Source organism: Gossypium hirsutum, chromosome D12, assembly GCF_007990345.1.
Source record: "Gossypium hirsutum isolate 1008001.06 chromosome D12, Gossypium_hirsutum_v2.1, whole genome shotgun sequence".
Taxonomy (NCBI): Eukaryota; Viridiplantae; Streptophyta; class Magnoliopsida; order Malvales; family Malvaceae; genus Gossypium; species Gossypium hirsutum.
In genome coordinates, this window is record NC_053448.1 from 10,458,158 (window position 1) to 10,472,199 (window position 14,042).

Below are 14,042 nucleotides of genomic sequence, written 5' to 3' on the forward strand. Positions count from 1 at the left end.
CATAATATAAAATTTTACACCTCTTGAGACACTAACAAAGGTGTTATATAGACAAGGCAGGCAGGCCAAAAGGGCAAGGCTGAGTTGAATACAAAGGGGGCTTATTAGTAACGGCCACACACGTGGCCAGGCCTAGAGACAAAGGTATCATCTGTTTAGATAAGGCTTGATTGTGCCATTAATCACATCAGCAGCTGTATAAGATATTTAAACAAGTTGCAGTTATAATACTTCTTATGGAAACCGTCAACATATAGAGATAGACTGTAGGGTAGACCCTCTCTTTTCTTAGAGCATAGGCTATAAGGCTATGCAATATATATTAAGGGTTGAAATTATAGGTAACACTAACATGACCCTTGGACTTTCAATTCCTTCCTATTTTCTACACCTTCTTCATCTAACGACCCATTTTAATCTTATAAACTTTACAACAAACCATTACTCAATCTGATGATACTATTTTTTAAGAAACCTAATGTTCCCCTGTCCCATGTCAGCTTCAGAGATGGATGGAGCTGCATCCATCCACATGGTATTTCTTTTTCTCTTTCTGAAATTTGTTTCTGATTCTGTTTTATCTTTTATAGCCAGAATCAAAGCCCTCAAATGCATACGGTAAATAAAAAGTATAGCTTAAACTTGTTGTAAAACCAATAGCTAGGAGCCTAGGATATGTTACAATATCATCAGTTGATGGACAAGAGCAAACCTTTGTGGTAGCTCCATCTTGCGCTTGAAAAGAGTGGAACCTCGGAGATTTGAAACAGTACTTAAGATATTGGCACGGCTCAATCAGACCAAAACCACTGATGCTTCAACTCTTCTGAGAGATCAAAAACTGCTCCTTGTTTCATGTCTGAGTGAACCAGGCCAATATCACAGTTACTATTCCATGAAATGTTAAAGCATGGAAGAGAGCGTTGGATGGATCCCTAAATAAAACATTAAGGAATTAAACAGAGAAGAGTGAAGCATATTGGGAGGAAAGATGGGTTAAAAAAGAGAGCAAATAAAACAGAGAGAGAGAGAGAGAGAGAGAGAGAGAGAGAGAGAGAGCTGAGGGGGAGTACGAATGTGTGGGTGGGGGTATTTAGGAGAGTGAGAGGGGTGTCTGCAAAGAGCATTTAAAACCCTCTACTACCAAAGCAGAAAAGTTGGCCCATTGCATTTAAATCCATTATTCTCCCTCCCATTGTCCCATCATCCATGTTTCTCTCTTTTCTTTTTCTTTGACTAATCAATTCCTAACACATACTATATAACGCTGCAGAAGGATTGTTCTGTCATCTAGGATGGAAATTAAGGGTTGAAATGACCTGTGTTACCTCTCAAATTTACTCCAGCTAAATATGAACATGTGGATATGGATGTATAGGTAGCGGAAGTTTTGTCCTTTAAGGTGATCACATGGGCGGTGGTTGAAGCATGAAGGCAGAGGTTGAGAGATATAGCCCATGCCATGACCGTAATACTCTGTGCAACAGCTACCAGCATCATTAATGACGGAATCTCGATCTGGGACGGACAGACAGCAACATTAATAGGCAAGGCAAGGTAACCAGACACACTCTTTTTAGAAACTGGAAACCCTTGTTTCAATCCAGTATGGCTGTATTTGCTTTGCTTCTTGGAGTTGGAGTTGGAGTTGGAGTTGGAGTTGAGGGTAATTACACTAAGTTCACGTACCAGAGAAGAGAATTGTACATTTTGTTTTTTTTTCTTTCTTTTTTTAATATTCATTTTAGTTTACATGGCAACCAAAGCTGAAATTCCCCTAGCTTCGATACTGTCTGCTTGATTTAGGTGATATTGCTTATATGTAACGTAGAATGTGATGTGTCCAAGGGATCGTTGTGTTGTCCGCTGTGGCGGATGCTTTCATTTTGGGCGCATATCAAACAATGTTTTCTTCTGGTTATGTCAACGACCTTTCATTACTATCGGCGAACATGAACGTTTTTTCACCTCTAAATCCAATTAATTATTTCTCAAATGAATATTCATAGCCAGCTAGTCAAGACAACGAAGAATGTTAGTGTATTCATATATTTTATATTGATGGGGGATTATTCCAATGTTTCACGTTAAAGAAAACTCCAAAAATGCTTGCCCTTTATACTCAAAACACCCCCAAGTATGTCCAAAATTTCAAAGAAGAGAATTCCCATCTCCCTTTATGAGCTTCGAGGGCTATCAGTCATGGTCTCTCCCTTCAGGTCTTGTTCCTGATGAAGCATCACCTGAATGGCTTAGCAAAGGAGACAATGCATGGGAACTGACAGCAACGTCCTTTGTTGGCCTGCAAAGCGTTCCAGGGCTAGTGATACTGTATGGGAGCATGGTGAAGAAGAAATGGGCTGTCAACTCAGCTTTCATGGCCCTCTACGCCTTTGCCGCTGCTCTACTTTGCTGGGTTTTATGGGCACATCAGATGTCTTTCGGATACTATAAAAACAGCCCATTGGTTGGAAAGCCCGTTAATTCACTGTCCAACGTATTTCTTCTGGGACCAACACATGTTCATTCTATGCTGCCAAATGCTGATTATGTATTTTACCAGTTCGCTTTTGCTGCCATCACAGTGATTTTGCTGGCTGGATCATTGCTTGGGAGGATGAACTTTTACGCTTGGATGATATTTGTTCCTTTGTGGTTAACCTTTTCATATAGCGTAGGGGCATTCACCATATGGGGATATGGATTTCTTCAACACAAAATCATTGATTATGCGGGTGGATATGTCATTCATCTTTCCTCTGGGGTGGCTGGTTTTACTGCTGCATATTGGGTAATATTCATATACCAATTCAGTCCATTAGATATTGGATTTTTTTTTTGCTACATAGAAATTGTCACGTCATCGTAAGCAAACATGGTGATTGCAGGTGGGACCTAGACATTCGCATGACAGACAGCACTTTCCACCCAACAACATAATTCAGATTTTAGGAGGTGCTGGATTTCTGTGGTTGGGATGGACTGGCTTCAATGGAGGATCTCCACTTTCAGCAGGGCTGGTCACATCTTTGGCCGTAATAAACACACATATCTGCACCGCCACCAGCCTCTTGGTCTGGCTTGCTTTAGACATGGCTGTGTACAAGAAGAGCTCGGTCATCGGTGCAGTCCAGGGGATGATCACGGGACTCGTTTGCATCACTCCTGGTGCAGGTTAGCCTTCACTCAAACACGTATCACATACATTAAGTCATTTTTCTCCAGGCTTGTTTCACTTTTAACATCTGATATATGCATGGGGCGGCAGGGCTTGTGGATCCATGGGCAGCGGCCTTAATGGGTGTGATGTCGGGATCAATTCCATGGTACACGATGATGAATTTGCACAGAAAATCAGCCTTCTTCCAAAGCGTGGACGATACGTTAGGGGTGTTCCATACACATGCAGTGGCTGGTGTTTTAGGAGGCCTCCTCTCCGGTCTCTTTGCAAAACCCAAGCTTCTGAACTTGATGTATGGAAATGACGTATATGGTCCAGGCTTACTCCATAGTAGGGGACATATCCACCCTGGCCTCAAACAAATGGCTTATCAGTTTGTAGGTGCCGTATTCATCGCTGCATGGAATGCTGTTGTTACTAGCATCATTTGCCTTGTTATAAGCCGCATTGTTAATTTAAGAATGGATGAAGAGGCTCTTGAGGTAGGGGATGATGCGGTGCATGGAGAGGAAGCTTATGCACTGTGGGGAGATGGTGAACGGATGCCGAAACCTCGCCGTCTCCGTATACCGCTTATTTGCCGCCGTTTAATGCCAACCCCTGTTTAATAAATTTGAGATTAATGCTGCATGCAGTGCTTTTAGATTATTGGTGATTTTCGCAATATTATATATCCCATGACCATTGTTACATGCTTCTACTAATCTACTGGTAAACTCTCTGTAATTTCAAAGCATTTTGAAATACCATTATCTGCTGCGATATATTTATCTCATCGATTAATCCTCCCCATCTTCCCTTGTTGCTTTGTGCCAAGTCATTTTTTTTCATTTTATTTTTATTTATTCACAACTTTTTCTAAGTTTAACAATCATGATCATGGCTGTGCACGCATTTACCCAAACATTTTTAAATTAAATCTGTTTTTCTAAAGCATGAGTAATATATTATCATCTTAATTTTAATATACTATACTCTAGTAAACAACATAAGAGAATAGTTTTTAAAATCTAATGATTATTTAGATCCAATAGAATCAATATTCAATTTGAGTTTTAACTTTTAAATTCAACTTTAAACCAGCCTGTCAAATTGACAGATTTTTTGTTACAAAATTGCATTTTGCTTCAAACCCCATGTGATAGCCTAATGGTTAACAGTATTCACTGTCCCAGGTGTGACTTGAGTTTAAATCGCGCTAGTCGTATTGATTGTAATTCTCCAAAAATGAATAAATTTTGTTCCCTTTTACTCATAAAATGAATAAATTAGTCTGTGTATATTAAATCAAAAAGTAAATTAGTCTTTCCATTAGAAGTTAGTTCATATATGTCAACTACAACACACTATATCTCATTGTCTAGTTATTCCTGTTAATTTTTAATAGTACAAATAAATAAATAAAAATCAATTTACAAAAATTGATTTACCCAAAAGAGAAATGCAATTCCCTTATTCTTATTGAATGTGATTTGATTTATACACAGACCTTGCATCTCTTATATTAGCATCAGTATCCAACTTTTGGGTACCAATAGTATCCCTTTTAATGCTAAAAACAATAAGATGATTAAAATAAAATCAATTAAAAGAAATTTAAAATTAAAAAATAGAATTAAAATCCAACAGAGTATGCATACATAAAAAGAAATTTCAAAGAGGGTGTAAACCAAATATACCATTATTTTTTTTGCTCTTTACAAATATGCCAAATCTTTCTCACAAACTAGCTACTACTTCACACATCAAGAAACAATGGTATGCTGATATGATTTTACAAGGTCCAATCCTCCATTCCATCTCTCTACTAGTGTATTATGTTGTAAGGACATCCGGAAGCTGAATGGAGTGAGCTCCAATTACTTTACCACCAACATCAGGAAAATTCTCATGTTCAGGGAGCGGGTTTACTTTTCCATCCATATCTACTTGCAATGGATACATCAGAAGGTGACCCTGCAATGGTGAATACTCGGCATCAGTGAATTTCTTCCAGTTCTCTTCAGCAATACTATTCACCATCTTCACGCATTCCACACTTTCTGGCTCCTTGAACAACTTATTTAGCTCCCCAAGATGCTCTGCCCATAATGACATTCTATATCCGTGTACCTGCCAATTCCAGAGAGCCATCACACAGTAAAACATCCGAGTTATGGTCAACAGCTTCCTAGCAATGCAGCCTCAATGATTAAAGCATTTTTCATCTACTACCATACGAACAAAAGAGCAGAAATCTGCAAAAAGTTTCGTTTTTAGGTCCTAAACACAGTTTTAACACAATGTTCACCATATGTCACATTTTGATATATTTTGGACATCAAGTATAAAAAAAGACAAATAGCTGGTGAACATCATTTAAGTTCATTCAATGCCTTTTTCTTACCAGTTACAATCTCAGAACAGCAGCCAAAATATTGGTCCAAAAATCAACAGTTTTCTCAGAAGAAACAATAAGCAAAAAGATAATACATACCTGACCACGAGGATATTTTTTCTTAGCCCATGTATAATGCGGTTGATAGGCACCCATAGCTATCTCTGTGTCTTTTGTACCAGCCATGGATCTTTGGTTAATATTAGCCGATCCCACTATTACATACTCATCATCTACTATCATCCCCTTTGCATGCACGTAAATCATGAACCGACCAAATTTTGCGGAGTCAGAGACCTAAGCAAAATATAAATACGTTAAACTAAAGATAAGCAACTCTTCACTTCATTGTTAATTATTGATACATCTATTCCATCTATGTTCAAGGAACTCCCCACTGTTTATCCAATCTAAAAACTAGAGCTTATCAGCAAAATAAATAAATAAAACAATCGCAAAAATCCAAATGTAGAAATCTAGAGTTACGTAGGATCAGTCCAGATCTGATTTCATGACATTAATCTACAACAAGAATCTAAAAAGTGACGAAAGGGATATATAGTTGAGCAATTACCGAATCTTTACCACTGAGCATTTCCTGAGAGACCTCTTCCCGCTTACCAAGACAATAGAAATTGAGGTAATCTCGAGGGTGTGAGTCCTTAATTTGCATGGACTTGAGTTCTTGTGCAACAACATCATACATCATTTGCATTGTTTGACTCTGGAACACAAAATGGGTGAATATAAGCGGAATAGCTCTGCATTTATCTAATCAGAACAAACAGAGAAACCCACATTCATGCTTGAATAACAATAAATACGATGTCAAAAAAGAAAGCCCCCAACCAAAAATGAACTAACATGATAAAAATAGCTCCAAATAAGGTCAAGCAATAGAAACTGTATTTTCCCAAAGTACACTAGCATGGGCACCCTTCCGGGATTGGAAGGTCTTGCATCGGATATCAAGTCTATGTTCAGAACAACCTATGGACTAGCAATGAAACAACTTAAAAGAAAAAAGAATCTTCAAGAAATCAAAGTAAGGTATATATTGGAACAAGCAGAAATAGCACTGCTGGTTCATGTTTATATCGTAAAGAATAGACATAAGAAGATTACAGCTAATTTAGTTCAGGAACTAGATACCAACCTGCCAATACAAAATTTCCTGTACAGTGGCAGTTTTTGGATCACCCTCTGGCCACAAAGGAATAATGATATATACCGCGAATCTCTCCCCTGCTCTGATTTTACTAGCAACCTTTAGTGCCAGTTCCATAGGGATCAGATTATCAGCCCCTGCTTATAGCATAAAAGCAAAAACATATGAAGAACTAAAAGAAATAAAATAATAGTACATTTTAGCTTCTTTATTGCCACCAAAAGGTCAGGAGAGACATCTCAGACAAAAATTTGTACACTAAATACTTGATACAGGAACATTCTTCTAGAGACAAATAATTCCAAATATGGAGACAACCTCAGTTACAAAGGACAACACTGCTGACCTGCATTTTTATATGATGGCCATGCATATGAAGATCCAAGAAAATACTGATTTTCAATATATATGTAATGCTGGGCAGATCTGATAGCCTGTATATAAGCAGCTTGAATGCTTTTATCTATCACCAGATTTTTTGCACAGAAAAGATTCTGCAAAAGAATACATCCAACACTAAGAGCTATAATATGGCATAATACAGAAATTAGTTACAAGTAGAAATATGGAACTGGTGAAAATCTAGAATATGGAAAACCTAAAACATATCAGTTTTCCTCCCATCTAAAAGTCAGAATAAAAGCAGTTTCAAGGAGAAACCTGATTTTCAGCTTTTTTGATGTATTTTGGAAATCCTTTCAGTGATCCAGAGTCAATGGAGCGGAAAATCTGTGGAAGACAAGAAATTAAAACCAACATTGCAATTTCCTTTCTGTAAAATGATAAAAGGAACAAAATCAAAAACATAATTATCAGCAGTAAAAATTTAAACAACCTGGACATTCCAGTTTTCACGATTATCTTTACTAAGAACATGTACTTTGGGATCATCATCTGGAACTATTGTAGTACCATCATCTGTCACAGCTAAGGGAGGACTTTGTATCCATGAGATTCGTTCTATCCTAATCATAGCATCATCACTCCAGTGAGATTTTCCTTTAAAAAGTAGACTGAACTCTTTCCACTTGGTTGATTTCCTCCACCGCTGCTCAAAGTTGATAAGAACATCATATGCAGCAGGCCCTTCAATTTTGCTGTGTAAATCATGCCACGGTTGCCTTGGAGCCATGGTTCCAACCTAAAAATATAGAGAGAAGTAGAAAGAAAGAAAGCAGAGAATATAAAGAAGTGCCAAGATTATAATTTAAAGTACTGGTACCTAAACCAGAATGTTTGATGATACAGTTGAAATTTAACTGAACTAAATGTCGGTCTTATATGCTAGCAGCTTGTTACAAACTGCAACACAAGCACACAAGCCCTAACCCCAATCTAAATGGAGCCAGTTATATGAACCTCTTCCTCAACTCTTTCTAAGACATGCTCCATGTAGCGGTGAGCAAAAAAACAGACCAAACCGAAAATCGACTCGAACTGAGGTATTTGGGCAGTTTATGGAATAAAAGTTCAAAAACCACGGTTACCCGAAACTAAACCAAAGTCTGTTTTTTATTTAATATATAATTAATTTTAATGTTTTATGATATAAAAATAAATATTTAAATTTTAAAATAGTGAAAATAATTTAAAAGTTATTGAAAAATTATAGTATTCAAAAGCCATAAAACAAAGCTCATTTTATCAAAATAAGTCTAAAAAATCAAAACAAAAATTAATATGAATAACCCAAAAACCGAACCGAATTATAAAGAACGGTTCAAAAAATCTAAAAGACCCAACTGAACCGAACCGATATCACCTCTAGCTCCATGTAAGTGGTAGAGTGACATGGAAGACACAGGTCGGTGCTAGCCAGTTGGTAAATTTTAGACGGAACTTAAGAGATGTTGATCACTTAGAAGCAATGCTAAGGAATTACAGTCGTTAACAAGTGAACATTCATGACCAGGCTCAATTTTTACTCATCCCTTCTCCATTAACATACAAGATAGAACATCTCAGCAGAGGAAAGTATTAAGACAAAATTATGCAATTACTTACAGGAAAAGTAGGATTATGAAAATCATCCTTGAAGACAGTGTCAAGATCACGAAGTATTCGATGTTCAGGTGTATCATAGCGACCATCACAGAGATCGATACCTCCAACAAATGCAGTTATCTTTCGATTATTTCCAGCTGCCTGAGTGTCAACAAGAACACATTTTTGATGATGTGTAAACATGGTTCCAACAACCTGAACAAATTAATTGCAGAAGCGACCTCAGCAAAAATATTTAGTTGAAACATTTATCAGAATCACAAAAAAAATTAGCCGAATTCGTAAAAAAAATTGCTAAACTAAATCTACTAAGCAAAACCAGACATATTAAGCAGAATATATGTACAGGTTGAGATCCCATCAGAAGTCATCAACCTTCAAACAACCCTATTACATTGCTTCTGTCAAAGATCCAGAAACCTGAATATGCAGGAAACAAGTTGATCAAGGTAATCCAATATCCTGGTGCAAAGCATTAAGTAAATTCAAGTACAGATTGGTGGTGGGTGACAAGACAAAAAGAAACCCAATTTACTTAATTAGATTGAGGAGGTGAAACATAAACATGATCTATGATCACTCAAGACACATAGTTAGAGATACATTAACTAGCTACTTAATAGTTCAAACAAATAAAACCTTGCCTGTTGTTTGAAATACCCAAGCTTACTGCTAGCATAACGAGGAGCCAGCACACAAGTAACAGACGAATGCTTAAAAAACTTTAACGTTTCTTCATCGTGCGTCTGCATCACTCCAGCCTGCATCACCCATTAACACCCACAACACAATCTCATAATTCGAATAGACATTGGATAAAACAATACGGAGTTTGAGGGGGAGGGAACTTCTTTACCGTACGGATACCAAATTTATCGTGTGAAGTTTTATCATCCCAGACCAACAATAGAACTCTAACCCCTTCTTCAGATTTATATTTAAGCAATTCACCGAGCGTTAAGTCGCCGCCTCGCGGAAATGGCCGAGTAGGCTCTCTAACAAGCTTAACCTTATGAAAAACGGACCAGCCGACGATGTAAACCAGATGGTGAGCCTCGGATATGGCATAACAGATATCCTCCCAACACTTTGCTGGGCTATAGACTTTACCGTCGTCTAATTCTATTTTAGGCAACAAATCGTCCGTCACATGAGCATCTTGGTAAAGGGTCACCTGGCTCCCTTTCCTTAAAGGGAAATACGTGTGCCTAACGCCGGCTTGCTCTGGGTCGCTGGCGACTCCCTGCTTATACAAGGGGTTATTCTCGCAGGGCGTGAATTTCATATCGAGGTAGATCGCCGAGTCCGGCTTAGGAGGCTTCCCCGAGGGGCCAATGAGCGGGAACCATCCGGTGATATGCTCCCCCGTGGCGATCCTCGAGGCAGGGATTTTGGCAGTGCCGATTGCGTCAGCGCCGAAGAGGTCGTTGTCTTTGACGTTAATATCGAGCTCAGTGACAGGATGAGCCAAAGGGATAATGAAATGCTCGTTCCACTTGGGATTCTGGGAGTTTTTCAAGACGCGTGTGCGAGCCACGGTGGCTTGGGGGAGGCAAACGGTGACGTAGGGATCGCTGGTGATGATCTTACGGTGGCCGCGGATTTTGGAGTCCCCTTCTTTAGCAGCAGTCTGTGCGGGAGACTTGCAAGGCTCACAGGTTAAGCAACTGCGGAGATGATTGACCATAAAATCCATGTTGGGCAATCTCCTGGCTTCAACAATGGTTAAATCCAAGTCACCGTGTAGGTAAATCTGCTGTTTCGACGCTTCCTCCATTTTCAGAGTAGAAAAAACAGCAGAAAAGCAAAAGAACCCAGAACCGGAACAAGTGTGTTATGTAGACGGTGGGGATTTGGCTTTGAAGGTAAAGCCGAAACTTGGTTGTGGTTTGTAGAATAAAAACCGGGGGAGACGTGGGTTTTGAGGAGATGGAAATAAGGTATATTATAATGAAAATGGCTACCGTAGCAGAAGAGGCAATCGTGCAGCGGCAGTTACAGACAGCTAAACTAAGCTCAAAAGCTGCTTGCTTTCCCTTGTTATGTTTGGATCATATGTATATCTATTTTATGTTTTCAAGGAACACGTGAAGTCGCGTCTTAAATTTCTATGTTTCAACAAAATCTTCAATCCCTCCGCTAAATTAATGATATATTTTTATTTGGCTTTTTAAGTCTTTTTTTTAATTAAAATAAATAAATCCATTTTGGAGAAGGTGTAAAAACGCTTTCCGTCAAGGTAATTTATTTTGAATATTAGTAACAGTAAAAAATTTTAAGGGCCTAATGGTAAGGTTTTTTTTCTATAATCATTTTTCATTCTTTTCACTCAAATCTAATTCTCTCAATTGTTTCTAAACTCTCAATTCTCTCAAGTTTTGTTCTAAATTTTCTCATACGCATGTTTAAATATATTATAGTTTTATTTAATTATTTCGTATATTATTCTTTTCTATTAAATTATCACAAATGGCAAATGCTCTGATTTATTTAGACGACAAGCACATTTCCGCCGCTCAAGTAATAATGGTAGGATGGAATTTTAAATTTCGTTATTTTCTCAGCTCAAACCCCTCACTTTCCTCCTAATTTTAGTCCGTAGCTCACATAATTGAATAGTACGGTTGAACGCTAATTCCACGGATCGGGCTCAATAAATACCATCTCAACTTTCGCATTACAGATTTGATCATCATAGTAAATGACAGATTTCACTCTTCGACTCATTTGAATATCAGTTACTAATTGGATGAGCAAAAGCAAAAAAATCTTCAAACAATTATCCAAATAAATGCAGACGGCTATCGTAACTCAACTCTTCAATGTTTGATATGAATTTGTTGTGTGCCTAAGTTGTGAATATTTTGATATTTTAATATGAAAATAGAATAACGAAAGTGGGAATACATGCTTCAAAATCTGTTTCTAAAGATGTGTTTTCATCGAATAATGATAATGAAACGCTCTTTGGTGCTCAAAAAAGCATTTCATAGATCAAATAATTTTATCAGAAGCGTGCTTAAGAGGGTGTCCAATGCCTCAAAACGTGCATCAGATTTCACTGGGATTCCCAGGGTCAGGTACAGGTGAGTCTTCACTGGCATTTTCAAAGTTTGGAAAAAAAAAGTACCTGACCCTAAAGATTTTTCTCCAGATTTGAAGCATGTTTTGAAGATATTCGATGAAGACGCTGGTTCTACGACCCGTTTTTGACCACTGGAATTTTCTACTTTGCAGTCAAACCCTTCCCTTGTGCCTATAAAAGAAGGTTCTCACTCCATACTCCATCATCCCTCAAACATCATCTCTCCCGGCCTCCATCCCGCCACTATATAATATTTCTCCTTCTTTGTTTTCTTACTAACTTTAGTGTTAAAATTTTTGGTCGCTAATAAAACTTCTCGTTTGAGGTATTCTTTTGTCATCAGTGATGTAATATCACTTCGAGACGCACACATTTCATATATCCTATCGAGATGAGACTATTGCCTTCGAAACCTATCTTGTGAAAGTCAAATTTCGGGGTGATTTTACTTTGTATAGTCATGGGTAGAAGTTTACGTAGAGGTCTCAATCGACGATCGTTATATGGTCATGAATTGGAGTATAACGTGGAGCCAGTTGACAGTCGTTACGCGGGCACAAGCTCAAACTTTTTAGATACCTGAAAATGTTACATTATAAATAACATATAGAAGTCTGAAGGTATAATCATACGAAAAAAACTGTGGGGTTTCCTGCTATAATCTACGTAATTTTTTCTCTATTTTCAGGCAGCTGGTACCTTTAACATTTCTTCTTATTCGAAAGTCGGCATCGCCATGGATGCAGGAGGACTCTCAGGCAGGGAACGACTATTTCGGTGGAGTAAAGGTGATGCTCCTTTCGGGGCGACAACGGTTGTCGTTAAATAATCCATTAATAACTACATTTAACTGTCGCGCCGACCTGAGTTTGACTTCTACTTCTGCCGAAACATCTGCTCTCCTCCTGAGAGCCCTATTGTGTCCACCTTGTTGTTAGGCTTCGGATAATAATGAAAGGTTAAAAATACCAGCTGCTTGGAAATAGAGAAAAAAATTACATTGATTACATCGAAAATCCCTCTATTTTTCCCTATGATTATAACTTCAATATTATGTATAGTATATATAAAGCATCATTTGTTGATATCCAAAAAGCTTGAACTCGTGACCACATAACAACCGACAATTGACCCCTAGTTATACTTGAACCCGTGACCGTATCACGGCCGCCAGCTGAGACATCCACTTAGACTTCAACCCGCGATTGTATCAAGCACAGTCACCCTGAAACTTAACTTCCATTGGATGAGTTTCTAGGGTAATGATTCTATCCTGCCATGACATATAAAATTTGTCTTCTGGGTGTGTTTTCCTACCACTTGTGCAGAAAGCGTGTCCAGCTCTCTCTCCAAAATCAACCTATTTCCTTAATTTTAAAATTTGGCCTTAAAGACTAAATGAAAAAAATCGGCATATATCATTAATTTAGCTTAATTCCTCATCTTGTTTTGTTTTTATCTCACTAAAACTAATCCTCTTAAATTTATTGGAAAATAAAGGTTATTTACTTGTTGTGAGGTTTTAATTATAATATTAATTTTTAAATGATTTTTTTATATTTTAATTAATTATTTTATTAAAACTGTAACCAATTAAATTTACATAAAATTAGTTTAATGGAATTATCTCTAAATTAATACATAGTGTATATTTCACATATTTAATTTTATTTGAAGTCAAATATGTTTTTTACTATTTTCATTAAAAATAAATACATAAATACACTAAATAAACAATACAAAGATAAATAATAATAAAAGTATAATTGCTTATTTATTTAAAATTTACTTAATGCTGATAAGATTTTCTTTAAACTTGAGACCTTAAATTAATTTTAGGTTGAGACATTAAGAACTTTGGTATTATATTCAGTTTCACTTTGTATAAACATTCATAGTGTATATTTATTTTCGGCTATATCCCACATTATATGGATGTATTCAGATTATTAATCTGATAGTACTTTATAATAATTAATTTTGGTGTTTATATTTTAAATTTCTTTGAACAATTTCATTATACAAAATGCTTAAAATTAAGCATAGTCCTTCCCGAATCTATAAAAAGAAGCATAATGCATTTAGCACACTCAAACCCACATCCTCCTGTATTGGCAACAATGACTATGCTAATCAAGCTAGTGGTTATATTTTTAATTTAAAAAAACTTACATATATTAATTGAAAAATACTTTATGTTTAACATATATAGTTATATTAAAATATA

General features: G+C 37.0%; 2 protein-coding genes across 2 annotated transcripts; one reads left to right on the forward strand and one right to left on the reverse strand.

Annotated features, from left to right (window-relative positions):
- Positions 1-1,147: 1,147 nt before the first annotated feature.
- Positions 1,148-3,973, forward strand: LOC107945789 (ammonium transporter 2 member 3). The gene is made up of 3 exons (XM_016879917.2): positions 1,148-2,791; positions 2,889-3,174; positions 3,269-3,973. The coding sequence occupies exons 1-3, from the start codon at positions 2,078-2,080 to the stop codon at positions 3,787-3,789; spliced, it is 1,521 nt and encodes a 506-aa protein (XP_016735406.2). The 5' UTR covers positions 1,148-2,077; the 3' UTR covers positions 3,790-3,973.
- Positions 3,974-4,762: 789 nt separating this feature from the next.
- LOC107945790 (phospholipase D delta-like) lies at positions 4,763-10,748 on the reverse strand. The gene is given in 10 exon segments (NM_001327493.1): positions 4,763-5,293; positions 5,658-5,855; positions 6,133-6,282; positions 6,715-6,863; positions 7,073-7,220; positions 7,387-7,455; positions 7,562-7,867; positions 8,731-8,925; positions 9,375-9,491; positions 9,587-10,748. Coding segments are annotated over 10 exon segments (2,550 nt in total). The 5' UTR covers positions 10,508-10,748; the 3' UTR covers positions 4,763-4,996.
- Between the last annotated feature and the right edge of the window lie 3,294 nt (positions 10,749-14,042).